The sequence below is a fragment of the Siphateles boraxobius genome, unplaced genomic scaffold (genome assembly GCF_051911475.1).
Source record: "Siphateles boraxobius isolate OS27281-9 unplaced genomic scaffold, OSU_SipBor_1 82, whole genome shotgun sequence".
Lineage (NCBI taxonomy): Eukaryota > Metazoa > Chordata > Actinopteri > Cypriniformes > Leuciscidae > Siphateles > Siphateles boraxobius.
In genome coordinates, this window is record NW_027509211.1 from 887,501 (window position 1) to 902,541 (window position 15,041).

At 38.6% G+C, this 15,041-nt stretch overlaps 1 protein-coding gene across 2 annotated transcripts in view; it reads right to left on the bottom strand.

Moving 5' to 3' along the window:
- clcn2c (chloride channel 2c) overlaps positions 1–13,182 on the bottom strand; it is a 66,148-nt gene extending 52,966 nt beyond the window's left edge. The window contains exons 1-6 of one of the 2 annotated variants that reach the window (XM_077221420.1): positions 13,015–13,182; positions 6,403–6,499; positions 4,924–5,055; positions 3,963–4,091; positions 3,560–3,693; positions 2,916–2,993 (exon numbers count right to left, since the gene is read on the bottom strand). In XM_077221420.1, coding sequence (XP_077077535.1) covers positions 2,916–2,993; positions 3,560–3,693; positions 3,963–4,091; positions 4,924–5,055; positions 6,403–6,499; positions 13,015–13,047 — 603 coding nt within the window. In that variant the 5' untranslated portion in view covers positions 13,048–13,182. The remainder of the gene's footprint in view (positions 1–2,915; positions 2,994–3,559; positions 3,694–3,962; positions 4,092–4,923; positions 5,056–6,402; positions 6,500–13,014) is intronic. The other variant, XM_077221421.1, reaches the window with a different exon arrangement.
- Positions 13,183–15,041: the final 1,859 nt, after the last annotated feature.

Genomic DNA, 15,041 nt, shown 5'->3' on the forward strand with positions numbered 1-15,041 from the left:
GAAACAATGAGCTCATTGAAGTTCCCTTTGAAAAGCTCCAATCGATGCTGCGCTGATCAGCACATTGGGAGCGTCTTTAACGTGACCAGCGGTGAACATGTGTGAGTGCAGATGTGAAGGCAGCATTATATGATGCTGCCTCAGATGGGAGAGATTCTTAGGAATTATATATTGAAAAAGCCATCTAAAAAGTGGATGGGCTTTGAGAGTGCCGCCTCCGAGCACTTCTCTCGTTATGATGAAGAGTGTGAGAGGTTACTCGAGGTGGCCAGATTACAGCCAGACTCCTTGAGGATCTTCATGACGTTCACTCCTTCATGGGGAAAAACGTATTCTTCATGCGTCTTTGTGCCCTCGACGTCAACTTATTAGACTATCGTGCCAAGACTCTTTGAGTCTTAAAGACAGACAGTAAAAAGGAATACGTTGCCCTCCTCGTTTTAACAGCGTGGTTCCCACTACCGTGACACAGGAGTAAGCGCTTCTGCTGTCCCAAAAGAAGAAATAAATGGGGGACTGCGTCTGTTTTTAGATCTTTGAGGCTTGAACCGTTCCGTCAGAACGCTCAAGTTCAAGATGCTAACTATCAAGAAGAGACATATTTTCACATAGAAATATTGCCACAACACAGGAAGTTCCTTTGCTTTTGGGGGCGAAGCTTACCAACATCTGGTCCCTCCATTCGACCTAGCCATGTTACATAGACGACTGGCTGATACTGGTTCAGTCTCAAGAGCTTGTGCTTCGACATCGAGATTGATGCCCGCTCATCTTCTCTCTCTGGGGCTGAGAAGAGCATTCTCTCTCCTGCCCAGAGGGTAATGTGCTTGGGGGTTAAATGGGACTCTGTCTCCATCAGGGGCACATCTGTCTCCCGCTAGTGTCAAGACCATTTTAAACACGCTAAGCAACATCTGGCTAGGTCAGGACATTAGATAGGGCTCATGGCAGCTGCGTCCACAGTGATCCCTCTGGGCCTTTTGCACATGAGACCACTTCAGTTGTGCCTCAAAACCGAGGGATTTCATCTATACAATCCCTAAAGGAAAATAAGGACAAGCGCTGAACGCTTCTTGCACTTTCTAAAATCCATGTTTATGGTAAGGATTACGCGCTGCGGCTTCGTTTCCTTTCTACTTGGTTCAGACCCCGGTTCCTTGCCTTGGGTCCCAGTCTAGGAGCGTCTTCCCGTCACAGAATGCTAACGACAGACGCTTCTCTGTCGGGCTGAGTAGCGGTCTTACGTGGCCGTCCAGCCCAAGGGATCTGGGGAGATCATGTCCTAGCGCAGGTGGACAATACTATGGTAGTTGCCTACAGAAATCGTCAGGCGGACTGTGTTCGCGCCTTCTAAACAGGCTCTGCTTTAGCGTCAGGACAAGTTCCTCTCCTTTAGGACGATTTATACCCTAAGGAGTCCTGGCCAAGGTCCGTCATCAAGGGTCTTGGCTCTTACAGATAGCGCCTTGATGGCTGAACAGAGTTTTGTTCTCGGAAATAATATCTCTCCTCGTCGGCTCGCACTGGGTGATATCGAACAGGAGGGACCTACAGTCTCAAACGCAGGGAACAATATACCCAGCCCGAGTTGTGGATGATTCATGCTGGGCCCCGGAAGGGTACCAACTGAGGGACACTGGGTCTTCAGCTGATATCATAGAGACCATTCTCAGTGCTAGGGCTCCCTCCACTAGAGGATGTTATTCCAGTAAATGGGGTGTCTTTGAAGGGTGGTGCACTGCACATAAACCAGTTAACTGCCAGATTCCTTCAGTTCTGGACTCCCTGCAGAAAAAACATTATCAGCAGGCACATGCCCTGCCACTCTCAGGGTTTATGTGGCCGCTTTATCGGCTTGCCACGCCTGTAGCATGTGTGTGATGTGGCGGGCTGGTCCTCTCCGCATACATTCATAAGATTTATAGTTTGGATGTTCATGCCACTCTAGGCACTCACGTCCTTGAGTCGACATCACAAGCTCAAGCCTGAGACCTTCTTGTGTTCTTGTGAGCACACAATACACAACCGTAAGGGGCCCAGACACCTCCAAGCCCGGCACGTGGGTCTCGGGTTACTTGACTGTACCCTGTTTCCTGAAATGCGTAACCTGTGCTGCGCTGTATTGCTGTGCTGAAGACATCCCAGGACTTGTCAAAAGACCTGTCGCTGCAGCTGTGGCTCATCTACTGATAGGGCGGGATGTCACCGCCCGAGGCTATAAAAGTTCCTGGTCAATTTCATTGACGTGTTTCACACATATTCACAGCTGGTCACGTTAAAGACGCTCCCAATGCACTGATCGGCGCAGCATCTGCTTTTTCAGGGAACAGGGTTACAGTCAAGTAACCCAAAACGTAATGAATACTTGATTGTTAACAAATGATTATGACATTTAAAAAAACAACAGCAAAAAAACAGCAAAATCATGACGCTTTGGAATACAGAGCTAAGCTTAGTTTTTTTTTAAAGAAAAAAAGCAAAAAAGTTATCAAAATTTAAGTTTACTGTAAACTTAACTAAAATACATAACTAAATATTTTTTATTTTATACAAAATATATTTAAAAAATAATTTGGCCTCTAAAATGGCTATAAAATCAAAGCCACGTGTCTAACCAAACTGTGTCCCAAATTTGAAGTTGATATCACAAAAATTGACTGCTTAAAAATGTTAAGTAGCTATTCTATGGTAACGCAGGGTCCAATTTCAAAATTGTTTTAAAAGTATGCATTTTGAGTGTTTAAGCTTTCGAATGACACCTAATTTATGATCATTACTTAAAGATTTGATAGCGGTAAAAAGGGCTTTAACACCTTTTCACAACAATACATTTCAAAATTCAAAACAAATCACAGAGCACAGATCTGTGTTGGGTAGATATACTGTATTGAATGCTATAATAATGTTTTAAATACCTTATAAATGCCACTGAAGAGCGACATGAACTTGCAGAGAAGAACAGCACACATACTGCCGATGTGCACGAACGGACCCTACAGAACACACACACACACACACACACACACACACACACACACACACACACACACACACACACACACACACACACACACACACACACACACACACACACACACACACACAACATCACAACAAGCTCACCTGAAAATAAACCCTGTAAAGCCAGACACATAAAGAAAACTAAAAATAATGCTTTTTTTTGTTGTTGAGTAGCGGTCCCCATGAGGAAAACAGTGTATAAATCATACTAAGTAATGTTTTTTGAAAATGTAAAAATGCAGAATGTCTCCTGTGACGGGTAGGTTTAGGGATAGGGGCAGTGTGTGTGTGTGTGTGTGTGTGTGTGTGTGTGTGTGTGTGTGTGTGTGTGTGTGTGTGTGTGTGTGTGTGTGTGTGTGTGTGTGTGTGTGTGTGTGTGTGTGTGTGTGTGTGATGGGTAGGTTTAGGGATAGGGGCAGTGTAAGGGGACAGAATATACAGTTTGTAAAGTATAAAAACCATTACGCCTATGGAGAGTCCCCACAAAGATGTGTGCGCCTGTTTGTGTGTGTGTGTGTGTGTGTGTGTGTGTGTTCACCTCTTTGCCCACAGGTAATTCACTTCCAAGCACACAGGTCAGACTGATGACTTTGGACACTAGTGTTCTGAATGTGAGATACTCCGGCAGCACGACTCCTCTCAGAGCTGTCTTCATCTCAGGAATACCTGATCCTAAAACACACAGACACACACACACATCAATCATGAGTTATGAAGAATTATAGAAAGAGTTCATCACTTGTTTCTCAGCTCAAATGTCCTCATTAAATTCCTGTGAACGCTATCAGAAAAACTCACAAATTATGTTTAGTTTTAAATATAATGATGGAGTGAGTGTGTGTGTGTGTGTGTGTGTGTGTGTGTGTGTGTGTGTGTGTGTGTGTGTGTGTGTGTGTGTGTGTGTGTGTGTGTGTGTGTGTGTGTGTGTGTGTGTGTCTCACCAACAGCCTGAGGCGATACAATGCTCGCGAATCCTGCCGCGAAACACATGAGGATCATGGAATAAGCGACCCATGCGAAATACTGCAGGAAAACATGACTGTCCGAGATATCGTAGATCCACCGGTGCGCTACAGAGACAGACAGAGGAATTAGATTTTTAAGCATTAAAGTTTGGGAAAGAAATGCTCTTGATCCTAAAATATTTTTTTAAATATAATCTTTTTTAGATTAGTGTTCATCAGAGGGGTCCAAGACCCCAGGTCTTTTGTCGCACTCGAATACACTCAAAAGAAATTATAGATTTGAGGAGTTTTGTGGTTGAAATTTAGAAGAGTAACAAATCCTTCCCTCTCGAGTTAGGGTTAGGGTTAGGGTTAGGGTTATCAATCTGACTCCCTTAGGAATGTGATATGAGGAATGCTTCAGTACACATAGAAAAACCTAAAAATGCTCAAACTACAAACTAAAAAGGCTACTTTTTACCTTTTTCTACTTTTTAAACTTTACCAAAAAATTATTTTGTAATGTCTACATGTGTATCTGAATGCATTCTGAAGAGAAACTGGCTTTAGGACCCAGAGGAACAGCTCATTTTCTTCATATAGAGCTATAATACCCATCTAGAGTCATGAATATCATGATATATTATTTATTTTCCTCAAGAGGTCATAGACCCCCAATGTAAGATATTTAGAGCTGAATTAAAATGTTTATGCATGAAATTGTGAATTATTTTGAATTTAAATCGAAAGAATGTGAGGAATGTGCTTAAATTATTATTTATTTATTATTTATTGATAAAATCTAGCAATTTAAAGGTAAATAATTTTTTTTTTTTAAATAATAAAATCTCTAAAAAAATGCAGGTATAATTTTAGGGCTCCTGGTGATTTTGACCCACGAGATAAAGACTTGTTATAAAGTGCGAGGGAAGGATGAGGGTTAATGTCATACACTCACCGTCTGTTAAGAGTGTGACGAAGAGATCCATGACGAAACTGAGCACTGCCATGATGAAGCCCAGGATCATGAGGAAGATCCAGTCCGCTCCGACCAACGTCACGAAGAGCCGCTGAAAGTGTGTGACCCACACTACAGAGAGGAAATACATTACCCATAATGCTTCAGTTCACACCTGCAGACTCCATAGACTCAGACTGCATTACCCATAAAGCCCAGACCAGTGCTCACAAGAGACTAAAGTGAGCAACACAAGTGTTAGTTTCTACTTTAAACGCTTGAGTGTTGCAGTATAGTGTGAGTACTCTGAGTATATAGTGAGTATACAGTGAGTCCTCTGAGTATATAGTGAGTGTATATAGTGAGTACCGGTACTGAGTATATAGTGAGTACTGAGTATATAGTGAGTATATAGTGAGTACAGGGTATAAAGGGAGTATATAGTGAGTACTGAGTATATAGTGAGTATTGTGTATATAGTGAGTATATAGTGAGTACTGGGTATATAGTGAGTACTGAGTATATAGTGAGTATATACTGAGCACTGAGTATACAGTGAGTACTGAATATATAGTGAGTATATAGTGAGTACTGAGTATACAGTGAGCACAGAGTATATAGTGAGTACTGAGTATATAGTGAGTATATAGTGAATACTGAGTATATAGTGAGTACTGTGTATATAGTGAGTATATAGTGAGTACTGGGTATATAGTGTGTGTATATAGTGAGTACTCTGAGTATGTAGTGAGTGTATATAGTGAGTACAGAGTATATAGTAAGTATATTGAGTATAGGCTATAGTAAGTACTCTTGAGTATGTAGTGAGTGAATATAGTGAGTACTGAGTATATGGTGAGTATATAGTGAGTACTGAGTATATAGTGAGTATATAGTGAATACTGAGTATATAGTGGGTATATAGTGAGTACTGAGTATATAGTGGGTATATAGTGAGTACTGAGTATAAAGTGGGTATATACTGAGTACTGAGTATATAGTGAGTACTGGGTATATAGTGTGTGTGTATATAGTGAGTACTCTGAGTATGTAGTGAGTGTATATAGTAAGTCCTGAGTATATAGTAAGTATATTGAGTATATAGTAAGTACTCTTGAGTATGTTGTGAGTGTATATAGTGAGTACTAAGTATATAGTGAGTATATAGTGAGTACTGAGTATAAAGTGGGTATATAGTGAGTACTGAGTATATAGTGGGTATATAGTGAGTACTGAGTATAAAGTGGGTATATAGTGAGTACTGAGTATATAGTGAGTTCTGGGTATATAGTGTGTGTATATAGTGAGTACTCTGAGTATGTAGTGAGTGTATATAGTAAGTCCTGAGTATATAGTAAGTATATTGAGTATATAGTAAGTACTCTTGAGTATGTAGTGAGTGTATATTGTGAGTACTAAGTATATAGTGAGTATATAGTGAGTACTGAGTATATAGTGAGTATATAGAGACTCACTGACCTCCACACTGGTGACACGGACTGAGTTCAGATAGGGATGTTCGGGGACGACGGTCTCTGTGAAGTCGGCCTGCATGGTTTGTGTGAATGCCTTGTTCCTACAGGACAGACACAGATAGAGATTCAGGGCTGTAAAAACTCTAAGTACTGAGAAACAGAACTTACATTAAATGCCTTGAAATCACCTTCTTATTTTTACTAAATACAATTTTTACTAAAACCCAGACAGGGTTCGTACAGATTCTGTAAAATGCATTTCCAGCACTTTTCAAGCACTACTTTTTGGGAGTAGTTTTTCAAGGACTACAATCAGCACTTATCAAACAATATCTTTAATATTTTTTACGTATTTTATTAGTTTGCTTTTATTACGCAAAATTTTGTGTGAAAAGATTGTTTTTATTATTATTATTATTATTAATAATAATAATTCAAGCACCTTTCAAGTATCTTTAAAAAAAAAAAAAAAAAAAAACAGTCTGTTTTCAAGGTTTTTCCAGGACTTAAATTCAGAAAATCAAATTCAAGCACTTTAAGCACTGTAACCCTGGGCAGATGTAAAACTATGAAAGGATTCTTGATTCTGATTTCAAAAGTATCCACATTTAAGTATTTAAGAGTTGAAAAATTACACAATTTCTATACTTTTTCTTATAAACACACACACATTGATTTTTGAAAACAGGAGACAGTAGAGATTTTTTTGTATTTTTGATGCAAAAACTCTGCAGAGAAACCTGTCAAAAAATCTTCTTTGTTCTGACTATGTTAAACTCTCAGACACTGCAGATGTTGAAGCAAACCAATATCTTGAAACATGTCCCCTGAATATTTTCAGTGGTTTGGCATTCGAATATAGTGATGTTTAGGCTAATAATCATGAACCATGTTCACACTTGACATAAATAACAATGGATAGTTATTATAAAAACACATTACTATAGTTCAAAGTTTGTGTCTGAGAGGGATAGTCACCCAAAATTACCATTCTGTCACAATTTTATTGTTTTTTACCTTGTAAATGTAAATGTAATTTTACCTTTCAAATTACCTTGAAAATACAAGTAGAACAGATCACACATATACAAATTGCCAAACATATTACTTTAGTAGTGAAGTAGCTACTATTACTCAAACAAACTAATGTACATATCCAGAGTTTACTTAAAACTACCATTGTTGTTACCATAATAAATTAATGTAGGCTACGAGTCATTTTGTTTAGTATTTTTAGGGTGTCCTGTGGCTCATACCAAATAACCAGTTTTACTATAGCTCATCTGAACTCTGTTTGCACCATTGAACATTATTTTCCTGTTATTACTGTAAAGCTGCTTTGAAACTATCTGTATTGTATAAAGTGCTATAGAAATAAACAGTGGCTTGACTTGACTGGTGTTTTTCACAGATCATGTGGTTGTTTTGTCAGGTTTGCCTCACTTCTGTGGATAAATGATTTGTCCTCATACTGTCTTAGTGAACCCACCTAAAATCTCGCAGAGAAACCGATTAGTTCGGCAACGTCTGCCTCTTCTGAGCCTGTTTTAAATCTCTCCAGAGTTACGTTCACGTTACGTAACCTACGTACACGTGCTTGAGTCTGTACGCTAACAGCGTAACGCACGCGCGGGAAACGCATTCACGTCATCACGGCTGTGCTGAGGAGAGTCTGTCAGTAAATAAAGTAAGTTTGTCCGTGATATTATTTATGTTGTCATTTTGCAGATTAATCTTTCATATCGATGCATTCAGTTAAAATAATTAAATAACCGAGACAGATCCATATAGAATGACTGGATAGCTCATGACATCATAAACAGTGAAACCACTGCGCCGCCATATTGGTATTCCCTGGTGACCTCACGCGTTCTATTGAATCAATAGGAAATAGTATGATTTGATAGAGAAAACATTGCCTAAGGAGACACCGTTTTAAAATCTAAAGTCTCCGTGTACATTCTTACAACGCAAACACCCTAAGCATTTAAATGGATATTTGTTTAAAGTCGAAATTATTTCCTGCTTATTAAAAATTGCATTACATTAAGATGTAGCTAAATCTACTGTACAACAGTAGGCTAATATAATTATTTCAGTCAATTTCTTCAAGATAAACCGAACTTATATTTTGACGGGTTGCCGTGAAGACCTTTGAGTTGTTGTATGTGTATGATATTACGATAGTTTTTCTCAAATGAAACGGTAAAATGCTCATGAAGTGACTCTCAGATCGGCTCTGGAAGTTCATCATGTCCTCATATCGTGGCAGCAGAGACTGAAACCAGAGAATGTCTAATATGGGGAGAAGTTTCACTGGCATTAAACTTCCGGGTTCTGAACTGGTTGCAGTTCCACTCTGGCTCCATATGAGGGCGCTCACAGGACGAGTGCAGAATGAATGGAAGTCTATGGAGATATACCCCTAAAAATCCACTTTTCTCAGGATATAATTTTTTGTCTAGTAATTTGAATGTTGTTTTCGAAAGGAGATGCAAAGAAATTACAGATTTCTGGGTGTTAGATTTTTTAGAGTCACTTATTTGCTTTAAAAAGTCTTTTAAAATGTCAATGACGTCATACACATCGTACGACCAGAGAACTTACATCGACAACACCGCTGACACAGGTAAATACCCGTGCTAGAAGAGTTTTTGTTTTGTTGTTTTAAAAGACCACGCCGAAAACACTTCGGATGCCACGATGCCATCGAGCGGTATCTCTGGACGTAATCAGTCCTTCACTGACCAATCAAAGTCCATTAGCAGAATGCTAGCGCGTTATGGGCAACCACAACTCAACCTGTAAGAAATCGAAAGGACATAAGTACTTGTTCATTTAACTTTGGACCTATAACCCATGTTGAACTTGCAAAACCTACATTCAAATCTGAGATTTCTCAACGGCAATCGGGTAAAAGAGACAAATTTAGCCGTCTAGCTCCATAGACTCCCATTCATTTTGCACTCGGACGATCGCCCCCCAGTGGAACTCTGGTGGAACTACAACCAAAATTCGGTACAATAGGACTTAATAAGGAGTGGCCAGGCTTTCCTTAGACGGCTTTGCTGAAACCTACGCGAGCGTCACGCGTGCTTCTGTGTGTGTGTGTTGCTCAAGCGTGCCGCACAAGCCCTGAAAAGTGAAGCCAAAGAGTCTCGATCGCCCCCCGGTGACCGGTCCTAGTATAGCTCATAAACCCCGCCTCCCCGTGTTATTCAACGGGACGTGAGACCAAATAAACAATTAAATTACACTTCACATATCTTTTTTCCAAAGATAGTTTCTGTAATATACTGTAGTTTTCATCACACTGATGTAATTTCAAGTGTTTGTTTTTAAAATAAGTTTGTTTTTAGTTAGTTATTTGATGCTATAAAAACGGCGCTGTGGCGTACATGATTGACAGCTGTGATTGACAGGTTCTCTGAGCGAAATAGTCACTGAAGCAACAACAGACTTTTTTTCGGGATCTTTGGAGGACTGAGGAGATTGGAGCTTTAAATGTAATATCTAAATTTCTATAATTAATTATTTCACACCGACATAATGGGTTGTTCTGCAGCAGAGGCGTGTGTTTGCGATTGATTTCGGCGAGAGTGGACATATCGCCATATCGGGACAATGGCGGCTTCACTTCTCGCCAATGGAAGAGAGCGAAGGGGCGTCGTCCATCTTTTTTTACAGTCTATGGTGTTGCTGCGTTCTATTATTGTCAACGAACCGACTCGGCCCTCGGATATGACGTCACTTCCACACTTCAAGCGTTCTGGTAGGTTCTGCGCGTCCGAGTCGGAGAAAACACATGGACGCCACCCAGAAAGCTGTTGCTGTGGTAGCACTGCCCGAGTACCAGGCGCTTATCAAAACGCAGCCATTTGAACTTCTAAAATGTTCCCTTTATTTCATGTTTTAGTTTATCTTCTGTTAGCCACGTTAGTAACACCCATTTGAAACGAGGCTTCATTCAATATTGCTCTCACAACAAAACCGATTCCCATACCCACATGCAGTGATACGGACGCAGTAAGGTATTGCAGTAATACCAGTGATTAAAATCGTCATTTAAACAACCAAAGCGGTGCAAAAACCATTCAAGTCACACAGGGCGCAGCCATCTTGGATTCCGTATCGGAATTCTTGCTCGGTGTCCTCACGGATCTCCGACGTACGATCTGGGAAATCCGAGGAAAGGGGGCGTGTTGGTGCGTGTTGCTATGCAACGTCTGTCTTCCTAGTCGAAACTCCGACACGGATAAATAATAGAACGCACCGTGTGTGTGGTAAATTAAACCGCGCGTCATCCTTTTGTGAACGTCATTTTAGACTTGTAAGCTGCACGTCGGAGCTACCGATCTCTGTATAACGGCCGCTGGAGCCTCTGCTGGTAGGGAATCGTAAGATGGCCGCTCGAACACTTCCGGTGGCTTCACTGCCTGATGGCAGTTTAGAACGTCATGAGCTATCCAGTCATTATATATAGACCTTATGCACCAGAGAAACGAGGGCGCAGCCATCTTTAAAATATTGTCCTTGAACTTCCGTTTTGCGGTCGCTCTGTTTATTTCTATGGGATTGCTGTCCAGCTTTTAAAGTGGATATACTTGATGTAAAGTTAACGAAAGTTATCATGAGGATTGTAATGTTTAAAGCAGATGTCTTAACAAATGTCAGTAGACCGGGAAGATTTGAAAATGAGCCGTTCATTTATAAATAGGCAAGATCTTCGGAAGACAAAAGACAACGAGTGCAGCGCTGAAAAGGGGCGGGGCCACATACGGTCTATAGATCAGTGGGCTGAGCGATATGACGATATATTGTGGCGACGATGTAAATTGTGGATCCATCGTTTGTGTCGCGGTATTATTTCCACACAGTAATGTTTGCGGGACTGCTTAGAGTTATTGACACGTTAAAGCGATAAAAAAAGAGGTTTAATGAGAAAATAAGTGCTGGTGTGTGTGTATGTTTGTGTGTGTGTGTGTGTGTGTGTGTGTGTGTGTGTGTGCTAGGCCTATTATTGAAAATCCAATAAACCGCGAAAGAGACCTAACAGCTTTAAGGTTAGTTAGGCTAACTATTCAATTTTTGCTACATAGGCCTAATGTTACTTGAAATTGGTATCGAGAATTGTGATTTCTTTTTATTTGCTGTTGTTATAGTAACACCATTATTTCCAGTACAAATTGCATATTTTGATATCAAATTTCTCATCATATTTTGTCATATTGCCAACCCCTATTGTTTGTTTTGCTAATTGAAAATACTAGCCTAGTCCAGTCTAGGTTTTAAATGTTTATATTTGCTATTATTAACGTTAGGGTTTGATATTATTGCACTACTCATAGTCTGTGGCTGTGAGAGCATGGCTAAATTATAAAAATGTGTCTTATTTTACATACAAAACACATTTATGTGATTATTGATGCACATTAATGTTATTCATCATTGACCATCTGGATTTATTTCAGAAACTTATAACAGATGTGTGCCAATAATAGCACAGATGATGTATCTCTGTCGTGGTTATTATTAATATGACCCATGTTACATTACTGATAAAACATATAATAGCTTTGACTATTACATTTATTTCTAGAAATAAAGCCAGCGTCTGTAACGTCTTTGCAAATGCTTTTGACCATTGTGTTGCTCTCTTGTGTATTTATTTAATGTTGGTGTTTTAAACACACTTCTGGAGTTGGCAATAGCAGTTTCTGCGGATGCAGGGCTATTTATCACCGTCTCTTCTTCATTTATAATATTATTCTCTATATGAACTCATTACACCAGCTTCTCTGTCACCTTCTTTACTCTTAAAATATCCTTCATTTCATCACTGATAATGCAGCATTTCATCACCTTTTCATCTCATTATATTTTTACTTTTTATCTAATAAATGAATATGAAATTTTTATGTCATTGTTTTTTAAATCATGATTTTGAAATTTCATGTAATACATGGGACAGTATGAATACCACAACTTTTAATGTGGTAGGCCTATATTTCGCCTTTTAATGTCATAATTTTGACTTCATCTAAGAAATATGACGTAATGACTTAATAATTTCAACTTTTTTATGTTGTAGCCTATATTTTGACAAGTCATATTTTTGACTTTTTATGTAATTATGATTTGTCAGAATTTTGACTTTTAAATGTCATCGTTGTTTTTAAGTCATCATTTCAATTTAGTCAAGATTTAGATCTTTCATAATTATGGATTAGTATGTCATCATTTTAGTACTAGTATGCAATATTTGTGACAGTATTTCAAAATTTTAATGTCATCATTTTTTTAGTCAACTTAGTATGTCATAATTTCGACTTTAAACTCATAAATATGACTTAGTACTATGTCACAATTTCGTTAGTTCATGATATTTATTTTGTTTTATTGCATATTAATCTTTCATATGCATTCAGTGAATATTATTAAATACATGTAATACAGTTTCTGTTGCTGCAATGCTATTTATCACCATCTCTTCTTCATTTTCACATCTCTTGATAACACTTGTACTCAGCTAAACCAGTAGACAGGTGGTGTAGTTACAACTTCTACCAGCAGGGGCTATTGGGGCAAAACACAGAAAGATCGAAGAAACACTCACCAAATGACTCTGGTCTTTACCATCCACAGCCATGATGGAGATCTCTCACACACACTTCAATATACTGCTGGTCGCCTCACACACTCTCAGCACGCAACGCAAACGTGCGTCGGTCAGTGGCGTGACAAGAGTCGGAGAGCTTTTATATGTGAAAGAAGTTTGTGTTGTGCTAAATATAAGAGAAGCTCCGCCCACTGCGTATGAACACGAGTACATGAGTTCTCAGAAAGGAGAGCAGGGATCAATCATGAAAACAATTCTTCAAAACATTTCAGTTTTAATGTTATGATTGGCTATATTTATGTCCTAAAATTCACCTCATGAATGTGGGAATCTTCAAATAGAAATGAGCTGAAATATTCAGTTCATGTCTAAACTTTTGCTACATACCAAGTTTTCACAATATAAAGATGTAAATTAAATAATTTTTCATGCTCTCATTTTCCAGCTCATATAGTGCCGGAAGATTCAAACCTGTCCTTTTCCATGAAATACAAATCTACCCAGAATGAAATTGTTAAAGCACAAATGAGTTCATGAGACTTTGCTGACCCATCAAGTGCATAAACACTTTGTGGAGGAAACACATTTGTATTGCCCCGTCCAGAGAGCGCACTGTTTTAGCAAATCACTGTTTATTGACAGATTAAACACGAACAGAACTTTATTTATATACAGATTTTTAGCTGAAGGTGGAAGTTGTGTGGACGGTCAACAGTCTGTGGGAGTGAAGTACAGCTCAGCAAAACCAATCAAACCGCACTGGAAAGGGTTACCTATTGGGTTTTCATCAACTTACACTGTAAAAAAGTATCGTGATTTTAACGGTAAAAGACCGTAAAAATGCTACAATGAAAAACGGTTAATTAGTTTACTGAAAGTTTCCGTACTATATATACGGTGAATAACTGTGACAGATCTAACCGTATATTTAATGTTTACAGTTTTTGGAAATGGAAAAGAACAAGTCATTGTATAATTTACAGGGAAAAAATGTAAAGTGACATTGCCACAATTACTGTTTCTTCACAGTTTTTTTCTAATCAGTTATGTACATTAGGATTTTATGTTACATCTAATGTTGTTAATTTAATGTTTATTGCATTTTTACAATTTCATGTGTTTTATGATGGTATTTATTGTGTGTGTGTGTGTGTGTGTGTGTGTGTGTGTGTGTGTGTGTGTGTGTGTGTGTGTGTGTGTGTGTGTGTGTGTGTGTGTGTGTGTGTGTGTGTGTGTGTGTGTGTGTGTGTGAATGACCCTGTGCAGCTTCTACATATTACTATTAACTTTTAACTTTCTTGTGTAAAATCTACTTATGACAAGCTTTCATTGATCATGTGACTCTCATCTCTGCTGTGATTGGTGGATGTCAGTGTATTACAATGGTACAAAACTGATATTAGTACTTCAATATGTGGGTAAATTAACATTATATCAGAAAATGAAATACTTTTTTTGACTGTAAATTTAAGTAAAGTCTGTAAAACCTAAAATGTTGCTACCGTATTTTTTACGGTAGATTTCTGGCGACACAGCTGCCGATTTTTACCGTAAATTTAACAGATTTTTTACAGTGTGTCTAGTGGAAAACTAGACGCCATTATCTTTGATTACTTGAATCAGTGTAAAGTACAAGTATAAGTTAGTGATGAGTCATACTGATTATACAAACGTGGCTTATTTATTGATTTTATTATTTCAAAGAAAGACTTGCTTGTGGGGTATTTTTGGAAAAACAGAAACATTTCTGAGTTTCATCTACAGTAATCTTGGCAGAATGCTGCTTTATCACTGTTATTACTTTTGGGTTTTAATTTAGCTCATGTTGTTATTATAAAAACACACACACATCAGCTGTTTTCCAGGGATACAAACTCAAAAAGAACAGAAAAGAAATAAACAATCACGGCTGTTTCAGGCGTATGCTGTTTCTTTTTTTTTTAAAGTGGGGCAATTGACATTGAGATGAACAGGATTGTTACCAAATACAGGGTTCGTACGGGTGCTTGAAATCCTTGAAAATG